At 47.7% G+C, this 13,036-nt stretch overlaps 1 protein-coding gene across 24 annotated transcripts in view; it reads right to left on the reverse strand.

Moving 5' to 3' along the window:
• The window catches only part of LOC139367067 (microtubule-associated protein 4), a 120,702-nt gene that overhangs the window by 47,080 nt on the left and 60,586 nt on the right, over positions 1 to 13,036 (reverse strand). For all 24 annotated transcript variants that reach the window (XM_071105059.1, XM_071105058.1, XM_071105051.1 and 21 more), the window contains one exon: positions 6,537 to 7,901. In XM_071105059.1, the coding sequence (XP_070961160.1) occupies positions 6,537 to 7,901 (1,365 nt within the window). The remainder of the gene's footprint in view (positions 1 to 6,536; positions 7,902 to 13,036) is intronic.

Below are 13,036 nucleotides of genomic sequence, written 5' to 3' on the forward strand. Positions count from 1 at the left end.
CCATCCCCATGGCAACATTAACTGCTCCTCAGTTACGATGGCAACTAGCCAGACCCCACCCTCCCCAAAGGCACATCTATAACTGTCTACCACTGGAAAAATCAAATCAACAATCTGACCTTTCCTACCCTTTTCACAACATTCACATTTGTGTAACATTTATACAACATTTTACACTCCATTTTATTCAAGTCTGCCATGTCTCTAGTAGTCTTCAAATCATAAACACCTTTACGTGTAGCTTTCTGAAGCATTAGTAAGGCAATGTAAGCCCACAAGGATTTTCACTGTTCACACACATTGTCTCGTTCACATGAACAAACAACTGTCTGTCGCAATGTTACCTTTAGATCAAAAAGACATCACCCAGACAGACGACCCCCCCCCACACACACACACAATATCGCTCTCAGAGGAACAGCAGAGGAATCAAAGCCTTTAACTCTTCCGCTCTGTACTTTGCAATGTTGCTGAGGGCCAGTGGACAGCAGAGCAGCCCTGCTGTGGATAGGTTTGTCTGTCTCCATGGGGGCTGTGTCAGAAGATTTATTTACAGTGAGCTCCAAAAGTATTGGGACAGTGACACATTTTGTGTTGTTTTGGCTCAATACCCCCAAGACATGCTACCTTCTCACCATTACAATAACAGGGAAGGTTAGCATTTTTTCTGGGGGGGGGGGGTATTATTTATCGTTATTCACGATTCATTCTTGATGATCTGTAATGATGGTAGCATCCACATTAATGTAAAAGTGTTCAGAAACATATCCTATTCCTATTTACACTAAAAGTGACTCCAAAATGACACAATACATTATTTAGCATTTATTTCTTTCTTTTGGGCACAAAATAATCTGAAAAACAACCAAAACAAACAGCAAAGGCATTCAACAAGTTTGTAGAGTCACAAGCTTGATGTGGACATTGAATATGGGACCAAATACTCAACTTTTTACTACTTTAATACACACAAGTGAATCTGTCCCAATATTTTTGTTACCCTAAAATGGGGGGAATATGTGTCGTTTCAAATCCAAAGTGCTGGAGTACAGAACCAAAACATTTGTCACTGTGCCAATACTTCTGGAGCTCACTGTATAACCACATGCCCTGAGCCCACACCTGGGTGCTTCTGTCTCACCACATCAAGGGGACAGGACTGGTGGCAAAAATCCCGATCAACACTGTCACGGATGACTCCACGTTCAAATGCTCATCAGGGCTCATCTGTGAAGGAGACCGTGGTCTCAGATAAAAATCTTCTCCAATGAAAACATGGTATTTCGAAGAATAGCCACGCTCTCCCTATTATTGGTGGAGAAGAATGGAATGGAAGTGACACAGAAACCCCACACACCTTATAGGTCAGATGACTGGCTTCTTGATTGATGGTTATACGCAAGCGACTGACAGTGATGTGACGCAGCGTAACTGGAAATCAAATAGCACTTACAATGGAATTACAGCTGTTCTAGAGTGGCTGACGCAACAGAGAGCAGTGGATGACACCAACCCGGCCGTGGCACTGTTATAACGGGTGGTTTCAAAGGAAAACCTGTTGCTGCCTTTACAACTAAGGAAATGAAGATACTAAGGCATTTAAAGCCAAACGGATGGAGTATTATATATATTTTTTTTGAGAATCAGAAAGTGTGTTACAGAATAGAGATCGTGGTATTGCTACACAACTATTCCGTATCGCCCTCGCCCCTCTGATCCAATGTGTTCTTCCCATCAGTGATAACAGAAGTGTAATGTTGCGGTCTGGCTTCCAGCATATTCTCATAGGGATACGACCGAGATAGAGCAAAACTCTATCCAAACCCCACTGGCTCGGACTGTAACACTCCTTTACAGAGATAGCCCCCACTACCTGATAATAACCCTTTTCTAAAACAGCACCCGTGGGAGTCCTGGCTTTCACAATGGTGAAATCACATAGGTTACCCCCTTCACGCCACAACCCATCAATTCACAGTACTGCTAATACACAGTACTGCTAATACACAGTACTGCTAATACACAGTACTGCTAATACACAGCACTGCTAATACACAGCACTGCTAATACACAGCACTGCTAATACACAGTACTGCTAATACACAGTACTGCTAATACTGTACTCTTGTCCCTTCTAGGATCCCATCCGTCAACAGCCTATTAAAGAAATCCGCCCCCCAGGAACAGTGAAAAACACCATAGATAGAAATAGGTGGCTGGAATATTTATGAAGCTTCGTTGTTCTGGGCCGTGGCCCTAAAATAACACCAATGACTCGTTTTGTGGCTGTGTGCAGTCACAGTGACATGGGGACACTGTGGGGGCACATCGGTGGCACGTTGGCACCTCTGTTAAGGCGTTGTACTCCTCCCACTGACCCCCAAATGGCCAAGGGGTGTTGTCATTCACAGAGGCAAGTTAACAGTCTGACTGCCTCACCTCAAAAGGCCAGGAATGCTCGACTTATCTAAACCACACAAATCCCATCAATATTACATTGGGTCACAGGGGGGTTGTGAATGGTAGAGAGGCTTAGTGAGGGCAAGGATATGCCCCGTATTGGTTGGTCTATAAATACACCAACAGACCAGTAATGAGGGGTAGCAAGGCCAGACTAACTTTATCTAACACCACACACACACACCCCACCAAGACCAAGTCGACATGATAACACTCTGAAATGCTATCATATGTGTAGAGGAAATCCAATACTAGTTTGTGTTGAGCCCTTGGAGATATACTAAAATGCTGTTTAAAAAGAATCTTCACTGAAGCTGAGAGGTGCTTAATCTCTGGCCTGTGTCCAAATGAAAAGCACATGAATGACCCCTTGTCCCACAAACACACACAGATACTGAGTGGCAGTGGCTGAGCTGTCAAAGGATTTTGCCCTGAGCTAACGGTGCACTTTTCCACTCGTATGGGTAACAACAAGAATTGTCTACTGAACTTCACACACTGAAAAAAACATGAGAAACAGAACACACACACACACACACACACTGCTGTTGGGCTAATCTTGTCCTTCATCCCAGGAAAGAGCATGCTGGGTGAAGGATGGGCTGGGACACAGCAGCCTTATCTCCTGTCTCCTACGAGGCCTAAATAGCACCCCCAGTGACACAGCTCCACCCCTTGAACACTGACAAAGAGAGCAAATTACAGAGGGGCAACAGAGGCAGCTGTGTCTCTCCCAAAACCCACCCACCCACACATCAGGCTATTCATCTCAAGGAACAGATTGTAACAGTTAAAAGCCATACACTTTTAGATGAACAATGGGCCCTGCTGCGATGGCTGACTCAAGGTGCCAGACCAAATAAAGCCATTTTTATACACTTCACTTTCTCTATCTATCGCCACAGGTGAATAACGGGCTCACGTCTCATTAGAACGAATCTTTGGCTGCACCGCGCTGACGAGGAAGCCACGGACAGGAAGTGATGCGGGATGAAACGGTAAACTGTATCTACTCGTCCGCTTCTTCAATTAATCAGAGTGGTGCCTGCTGAGCTGCGCTTTAACGCTGCGTGTCAACATAGTCTATTTATATACTGGCATCTCGCCGGGGCGCTCATAAATAAACAAATACTTCACACGCTACTCGGCGGACTATTTCTCCAAAGTGAATGCGAGGGAGTTGGCGACTGTCATAACTCTTCATTACAGAGGAACCCAGATTGCCAAAGTTAATAAATATATAGAAATGTGTGTAGTTTGGGCATTGTGCGCTCACTTAAAGCTGCCCGATGGTGAAGGCGGCATCTAATTGGCTGTGGCAGCTGTATCTTGAGGGGCACATTCAGTACACATGGCTTAAAATAAAGCTGTGATAAAAAAAAACTGACTGACGCTCGTTTACCACTTGCTCCTTTGAGCAACGACTGTGGAGTTAAAGAGTCAGTCATCGTCCCCAGATGACTGCATTAGAACGGAAGAGGTGTGTATATCCCAGTATCTTTATTATGTAAGGGGGAAATGGGAGAAATACTGTGAAACAGCAGCGAGAGTAGAGAGTGTGCTGAATGTGGTCTCTTATTGGACAATACTCTTCTGGCTGCAGTGCATTCTGGGCGAGTTGCCTGGGAGGGAGGGGTTAGAGGGGGTTTGAGGCGCTCGCCCCTCTCAGCTCAGCGAGAGTCAAGGTGCCAGTGGGGTTCGCTCGGCCTGAACATGGCAGCTTATGTAGGCGACTCTACGGGGGGGTTCGGCTGACCTTCACTCAGCCCTCCTGGCCTTCGGAGAGAGCACACAGGGCACCAGGGGAGACCCAAGGGGTGCTAGCCAACATCTGGAGCTCTCAAACAAGTGTGCCCATCTCCTAACACAACCTCTCTCTCAGTTCTGTTCTATATTCCACTCTCCTGTCCCAGTGTCCCCAGCTGCTTGGATTCAGCCCCAAGACACTTTTTGTTCAGCAACGTCTCACCCTGTCTCAAAGAGATTGCTTCACTGTGGTGCATTGCAACGCAAGACTTTCCCACAATTTATTTCCCACAAGGGATTAAGATGGGCAACCGGGATCCCGGGACTGTCCCAGGAACACTTCACATTCCTCCCCCCCCCCCCGCCAATGTGGCACTGACGCAATTTCACAAAATACATAACGTGCGCAGCAGCAGATTAGCAAAACATTTAATTGCACATTATCCAAACAGGTTGTTGCATGGAAGCCTTTAGAAGCCTCGAGAATATTTCATTCACACAAAGTCACCGTGAATTCAAAGCACACGCATTATTGACACGGACTGCACACGCGACCCGAATGAAGTTAATAAACCCTAGAGGAAACCTCTACAGTATAGCTTATAAAATAATGTGTGCCTCTTTGAGCTGTCATTGTGCCTCTTTGGACAGTCACAAATGTGATAGGCCTACGGACAATTCACTACATAGGTATTTCTGTCACAGTCTGTAAAAAAAAAAAAGGCACGAGGGAAAATTCTCCCTTCTCCTGTCCTAGATTAGGTTCTTATTCTATCCGGTCCCAATCCCGCTGAAACCCAAAATCCCCACTCCTGTCTCGCATGGAAAGTCCTAACTTTATTCTGTAAACCATAGGTCGCTTTATCAAAGCACTTCTCTCGCCTATTCATGTCAAAATCCCGCTATGACAATTCACCCGCTTCTCTGTCTCGTTTCTTGCTGCCCATATGAGATCTGCGGTAGGGAATGTGTGATCAACAATAAGAGTACATATGGATTTTGTTTTTAAACAGAATTGGTCCCTAAGATTGGTGAAGATACCTTGATATTTCAACTATTTCCACTCTTCATCTCTTGGTTATTCATGAACTGATCTGCTATCTGTATAATCATCAACTCCATTTGGCCAAATACCGGAGATATTCTGTCATTCGTTGAAGGAGGTTATCCGGCATTTTTAGCAACTTTGGTCATTTTGAATTTTGCTTGACTGCTGTTACAAAGTTACACTCGGGGTGAGCTGTGTGCATCCTGCGTGCGCTCTGTACATCCTGCGTGCGATCTGTGCATCCTGGGTGCGCTCTGCGTCGAGAACCACCGCTGAAATGTGCTGAATTAATTGAGGAACGTGAGAACGCTCTGAATTTGTGAACAGCCCGTTTCGCAATTCACAACAATGTCATTGGATAGTTACTTTATCATGACCAAATATCAGTTTAAATTCTTTACATGGTGGAGCAGCACCCCTCTAATTAAGGGAGAACCCTGGCATAATGACCATATCTTGGTTCTAAACGCTTTAAATGGGAACTTCTGATTTTGCGATATTTCCTGGGCCTCTCAGGATTAATATGAATTATTCCCGTTATTGAAACTTGGTAGATTAGAAGGAAAATATTGATCCCTATTTCCCACAATATATTCCCCAAAAAGATCAAGGAGATTTCTGACTCACCTATTGGGGCGGCCGTCGTAGAGGCAAAAGGGATATGAAAATCGCCAGGACATGGAAAGAGAGAAGGAGACAATGAGAATCTGATTGGAGGGTACATTCATTCAGGCATGCTTTGGTTAGAGAGCGGTCATGCACTGCAGAGGTTTGGACAAAACATCCAAAGAACTGTTTAGAGGTTCCTCTCTGGAGGAAATGCTAGCTAAAGAGAAGAAGACAAGGAAACCAATGTTAATTCAACACAGAGGAGACAAAGACGAATCACGGAGGTCCAGTAGACACACACTAGACTGTTATCAGAGACACCTGGATACAGCAGGAAGGAAGAGAGGTCTGGTTATGAAACAAAGTGCCCGGGGAAACTGGTGACGCTGTGTGTGGTGGTTAGTAGCACACCATAGGGTTAATGAGAACACTCCAGCACTGCCCAGACGCAGCAGTGCCTTGTGGGTGAGAGGAAAAACCCCCCCAAAAAAGCCAAGCCCCTCGGACAGTGTATATTTTCGGGGAACCTGTATGTTAGTCAGTCAGGCTGTCTAGACTGGGCTATTGAGTCGGTCCCAGCCCAGTCTTGGCGCCACATGCCCATGCAAGGTACGGGGCTACTCCTCTAATCTTCCAATCCCCCTAGTGGAGAGCACATGCCACTGCAACAAACCTTCAGACATGGGGGCCACCACCACCAGGGGCTCCGTGAGTTCGGCAAAGCTGGGGAAGAAGGGCTTGGCAGCGGGGTTCAGACCAGACCCCGGGGAGGTGGGGCTTTTGGTGGAAGAGGAGGAGGGGGACTTCGTGGGTATATTCTGTGATGGGGATTTGCCCTCCCTGGGGTGATATTCGGGTATGGTTTTGGGGGAGCGGAGGGGGGCTGGGCTGGGTGTGTCGAAGGCTAGGCCAAGCGGTAGTGGGCGCCCTGGAGTGATGTCACTGAACTCAAAGGAGTCGTTGTTGAAGTTGGAGTCATTGATGAGCCAGGAGCTGTCAGAGGGGGAGAAAGGGGGAGCGGTCGCTGTGAGCTCACTGAACTTCTCCAATGGGGGCAGGCCACGATCTGGTTGGCGGGTGAGGCTTAAACTTAAGGCATTTTTCATATGGACATCGTGCATGGGGGTGTCATGATCAAACACCACCTTGACACCCGACTCATGAACTGGGGAATCTAGGGGAAAGGTTGTGGAGAAAGCCTCTTTGGCATTGCCCATGCTAGCGTTCTCTGTATCCATGAGCAGGTCTTGGTAGCTAGCAGTGAATGGGTCTCCTGGACATGAGGCCATGGGGAAGGTGTTCTTGGGCGAGAAGTCTCCCTGACTGGTGGGCATGGAGACAGGGGCGGTAGGCAGGAGCTCACAGCCCAGGGCCGGTGGAGGGGAGGTGGGAGCTGTGAGAGAGAGCAGGTCCTGGGTGAGAGATGGAGGGAAGAGGCCCCCGTAGAACTCCTCACTGGCAGGACTCAGACCCTTGTTGGAGTAGGGGTTCTCCAGGGGCTGGGAATGGGTGATGGGGGGCACTAGTTGGTCTAACACACCTTCAGGGAGATCATTGGCAGAGGAGGCAGAAGAGGGCACGAATGGCTCAGCTGTGACTCCCCACTCTTCTGGAAGCTTCTTCCTGCTCTTGCCCCTCTTTCCCCTGCCTCCACTTCTCCCTGGCTCTTCGCGCTCCCAGCCTCCATCCATCCTGTCCCTGTCCTTGCGGGGGGAGACCCTGTGGTGGCCCTCTGACAGGGATGTGTTTTCAGCCTGAGCCTCCGGGTGGTCCCTGTTCTCTACCAGGTCGTACACATCATCCCGGGGCCTCCTTTTCTTCTTCTTCTTCTGCTGTTGTTTGCGGTCGTTTCCTTCGTTGCTTTCCCTCTCCTCCCCCACCGCCGAGACCTCTCGGAGGGGCCAGCCAGAGTCAGGGCGGTCCTCGGGGCTGGCCGCCAGGTGGCTGGCATGGCGACTGATCACTGTGGAGACGCTTTGGGTGAATGGCAGGTCGGTGGGAATGCAAGCCTCGTCTGGCCAGCCATCGCCCAGGGCACCTCGTGTGTGAAGAGGGAAGAGAGTTTAAAGCATGCATACAGTCGCTCTCCCTCTCTCATCTAGACAAAAGCGTGAACTTCAAAGGGCTCACTTACTTTGAAAACAAAACCAAGTTCAACAATGCAGTCTAAGAAATGAAAGTAGTAACAGATATTGTGTACATCTTTACAGCTGTAGACGCTTATTGATGGTCCATTCAATATAACTGAACTTTGGTAGTGTACGAGCTGCAATTTCAAATTTTGCCACTGAACACTCAAAATGCAACATAGGTGTCAAATCACTCATGCATCCTCATTGGCCCGTTGCCTCAGTAACCCCTGTGTGAATGAATAGTCCCGCTGAGGGACTGGTAATACTGTGGCTTTTTGGCTGCTGACTCCGTGCTACCCTAGTGACATGCTGGTGTACTGAATGACATTTTAGGAGGAGGAGAAAGCTGTGTTTACTTCGTAGTGAGTAGGTGATTGAACTCAGCAAATACAAACAAAAACACAGCAATTTGGTCAAGTATACAGAAACAGGCACAGACCACACAGTTTTATAGTACAGTATAGGCATTGAAATGTTTGTGTACAGAGTGCTCTGAACGGTGCAACATCAATTGCTGTGCACTCTGTGAAGGCTCTGGTTGTCCCGCTTCTGACACCTCATTTGAATAAGGCGCGACATGCCACATTTTCTGGCCTATCCAGACAAAGGATACATTTCGTCTGCCTGTGAATCCTGCAGCTCCACCTACAATACGACATATGAAACGGGAGACTAGCGATTGGAGCAAAAACAGTCCCATCTTGCTGTGGTGTTCTTATATGGATTTAGAGCTCTCAACATGAAACAATACCAAACGATTTTGCAGAATCGAAACTAGACCAGATCTCGTGGTCACAGAGGGACAAAATCACTTGGTGCTTAAAGCTGAAGTTGTAACGAGTCGACAGGCATTTGAATGTCTCTGCGCCGCTCAGAGGACGCTGGGCTGAAAATGCTTTGTCGTCAGTTATATGAAACGGTGCCAATTTTCTACTGTCACGAAGTATAATGATTTTTATTTTACAGTGATACAGTAACAAGGTAAAATATTATAGTAAGTCAATTAGCATTTGATTGTTACTATATTTAGAATATTTACTTTTGTTAAATAGGAAAGAAATCCTATAGGATTTTCTATATTTTCATATTTTTATGATATAGTGTCTGTACTGTGTACTTGAACTGGTGTCCTCAAAAGTGAATACAACTCAGCAATTTATGACTATTTTTAACAGAAAGGTAAAAAGCATTACTACAGTTGGTATTGTTTAGGGCCCTGTCATTGTAAATAATTACTTTTGGGTATTCTGCTTAGGTGGAAATCAACATTTTGACATTAGATTTAAGGTAAACCGTGTTGTGATTAATATGGGATTGTTTTCTTTCCTGGACTGTTCAGTCTAGCTAATTAAATTGTAGAGCCCCACGCTGCCAAGCTGCACGGGTAAGCCGTGCCGGTTCTGAGGAGAGGAGGAATGGAAGGAGGGAGCAATGGAGGAGGAAGGGTTTTACAGGAAGTGATTAGCCAGTAAGGCTGGGCCACTTTGCCCCAGTTGTCTCTCTGGCCTTTTGAATACTGAAACTCCAAATGGAGCATCTCTTTATCATATTTTCCATTAATCAAGCACCACATGACAGAAACGGACCTACTATGTTAGAGAGACAATGGAGGAGCACTTAGAGCCGCTCCCTCAATGCTCTGGGGAGCTGTTGAAGCTGTTCCTGTGATGAACAGCAACAGATTGTCTTGGTAGCCGTCGTGGTTCTCTCCAAGTACCGAACCAGGGCGTGGCACCGTATCCCCAGAGCCCACAGGTTGCAGGTCTCCAGGGGTGTGACTGACTCCATGACTAATGTAGCACGACGGTGCTGTTCGGCACGTATAAGGTCACTGCAGCACGATGGTGCTGTTCGGCACGTATAAGGTCACTGCAGCACGACGGTGCTGTTCGGCACGTATAAGGTCACTTCAGCACGATGGTGCTGTTCGGCACGTATAAGGTCACTGCAGCACGACGGTGCTGTTCGGCACGTATAAGGTCACTGCAGCACGATGGTGCTGTTCGGCACGTATAAGGTCACTGCAGCACTTCTACTCCACCAGGTTCCCAGCCCTTATCCTCACAACTCTGTTCAGTGCAGACACGCTTAGCTAGCGTGCTATGCTAATGTTCACACATGGGGAAACATGAGACACTCAACATAACCCTGACTTAGTTGTCATACATAAATACCTCATGACTTTTGTAGCAGAGAACGTTTTGTTTGTTAATTATCGCGGCAGTTGTTATTCTTCCCATGAGTGTCTCTGACAAGAGATGGTTGGTGAGTCATAACAGGTCACTTTTCCCCCCCCCTTCACCAGCAGGGGAGTCTTCCAGGGGTAAACATGAACGCAAGATGCATTCAGATATTGTACTGATCAAATGAGTTTCCCCATTTCGAGTTCTAAATGACTCATTCTCTACACAGACAAGCTCTGGAGTTTGGAGTCAATTCTCCACAGGCAGCGTTGTGAAGTTTATCTTTCAGCCTCAGGCTTCCAATCGGTCTGCAGCTTATAACTTATTCAGTACCAGACTGTGCTGCGTGCCTTTAGTCACACGCACACGCACACACACACACACACAGCTACATGCTATTCCTACACAAGCATACTAGTGGAACCACCTACTGCAGGGGTAGGCAACTAGCCTGTGGGCCGATCGGGCGTGCCAGAACATAATTATAATAATATGCACACTATAAATTGCCCACAACTAAGACTAAAAAGAGATTGTATTTGAAAATAACAGTAATTTCATACATTGAGACATGATCACATCTCACATATATTTTTTTTATGTTTTATTCGTGTGAATACTTGGGAACAGATTTTTATTTATTTGATTAATTCCCAAAACACTTGGGGGGGCAAAAAATACACTTGCGGGACAGTTTTGGCCCGCGAGCCGCCTGTTGCCGACCCCTAACCTACTGTGTAGTAGCATAACACTGGGCCTCAGCTGTGCTATAGCCATGTGGCCCCTGGGATGTTATGGGAATGCTATGTGACAATAGCCACAACATGATGACATACAGTATTCTATACCATCTGAGGTCTAATGGAGTGCAGGGTATTCCCAGCAGGGGCTATACCCAGTGAGCGGAGGGAGGCAGCCACAGCTCTAGGTCTAATGGAGTGCAGGGTATTCCCAGCAGGGGCTATACCCAGTGAGCGGAGGGAGGCAGCCACAGCTCTAGGTCTAATGGAGTGCAGGGTATTCCCAGCAGGGGCTATACCCAGTGAGCGGAGGGAGGAAGCCACAGCTCAGCTCTAGGTCTAATGGAGTGTAGGGTATTCCCAGCAGGGGCTATACCCAGTGAGCGGAGGGAGGCAGCCACAGCTCTAGGTCTAATGGAATGTAGGGTATTCCCAGCAGGGGCTATACCCAGTGAGCGGAGGGAGGCAGACACAGCTCTAGGTCTAATGGAGTGCAGGGAATTCCCAGCAGGGGCTATACCCAGTGAGCGGAGGGAGGCAGACATAGCTCTAGGTCTAATGGAGTGCAGGGTATTCCCAGCAGGGGCTATACCCAGTGAGCGGAGGGAGGCAGCCACAGCTCTAGGTCTAATGGAGTGTAGGGTATTCCCAGCAGGGGCTATACCCAGTGAGCAGGGGCTATACCCAGCAGGGGCTATACCCAGTGAGCGGAGGGAGGCAGACAGGTCTAATGGAGTGTAGGGTATTCAGCTCTATACCCAGTGTCTAATGGAGTGCAGGGTATTCCCAGCAGGGGCTATACCCAGTGAGCGGAGGGAGGCAGCCACAGCTCTAGGTCTAATGGAGTGTAGGGTATTCCCAGCAGGGGCTATACCCAGTGAGCGGAGGGAGGCAGACACAGCTCTAGGTCTAATGGAGTGCAGGGTATTCCCAGCAGGGGCTATACCCAGTGAGCGGAGGGAGGCAGACACAGCTCTAGGTCTAATGGAGTGCAGGGTATTCCCAGCAGGGGCTATACCCAGTGAGCGGAGGGAGGCAGACACAGCTCTAGGTCTAATGGAGTGCAGGGTATTCCCAGCAGGGGCTATACCCAGTGAGCGGAGGGAGGCAGCCACAGCTCTAGGTCTAATGGAGTGCAGGGTATTCCCAGCAGGGGCTATACCCAGTGAGCGGAGGGAGGCAGACACAGCTCTAGCTATAGCCCCCCTCAGTGGACAAGAGAGGGCATTAGTACAAAAGTTATATAGGTGCCCCGTGTGAGGATTCTCTACACAGGAGCAGAGTTGGGGGTCGGATTGGGTGATGAGCCCCACAGGGGGTCCCCTCGCTGCTCTAAGCCCATAAGCCCTCAGCCAAAACCCAGACCTCATCAACTGAACTGGGCATGAGATATGGAGGAGGGGTAGGGGCTGGCTGACACTAGGTATACTGGCAAGGGGAGGTGGCACTGGGATGACACTATGTGGAGGAGACAAGTGGGGTGAGGGGACGGGCTGGTGTTGACAGATGGCATCGGCATTTAAGGATTTGTGGCAACACTCAAGTCTTTGGCGGTATACCGTATAGAGAGGTATTCTGAAATACCCACGGTATAATTTTCAATACTGTCAACACCCCCCCCCCCCCACCTTTTCCATTTTGTTACGTTACAGCCTTATTCTAAAAATGTATATATTTTTTTAAATACTCTTCCACAATACCCCATAATGACAACGGGTAAACAGGTTTTTATTTATTTTAGAAAATGTATTAAAAATAGAAAACAGAAATGCCTTATTTACATAAGTATTCAGACTCTTTGCTACGAGACTCGAAATTGACCTCAGGTGCATCCTGTTTACATTAATCATCCTTGAGATGTTTCTACAACTTGGAGTCCACCTGTGGAAAGGCACACACCTGTCTATATAAGGTCCCACAGTTGACAGTGCAAGTCAGAGCAAAAACCAAACCATGAGGTCAAAGGAATTGTTTGTTGAGCTCAGGGAAAGGATTGTGTTCTGGGGAATTGAAGGTCCCCAGAAGTTTGGAACCACCAAGACTCTAACTAGAGCTGGCCGCCCAGGCCAAACTGAGCAATCAGGGGAGAAGGGACTTGGTCAGGGAGGTGATCAAGAA

The sequence above is a fragment of the Oncorhynchus clarkii genome, chromosome 15, assembly GCF_045791955.1.
Source record: "Oncorhynchus clarkii lewisi isolate Uvic-CL-2024 chromosome 15, UVic_Ocla_1.0, whole genome shotgun sequence".
Classification (NCBI taxonomy): domain Eukaryota; kingdom Metazoa; phylum Chordata; class Actinopteri; order Salmoniformes; family Salmonidae; genus Oncorhynchus; species Oncorhynchus clarkii.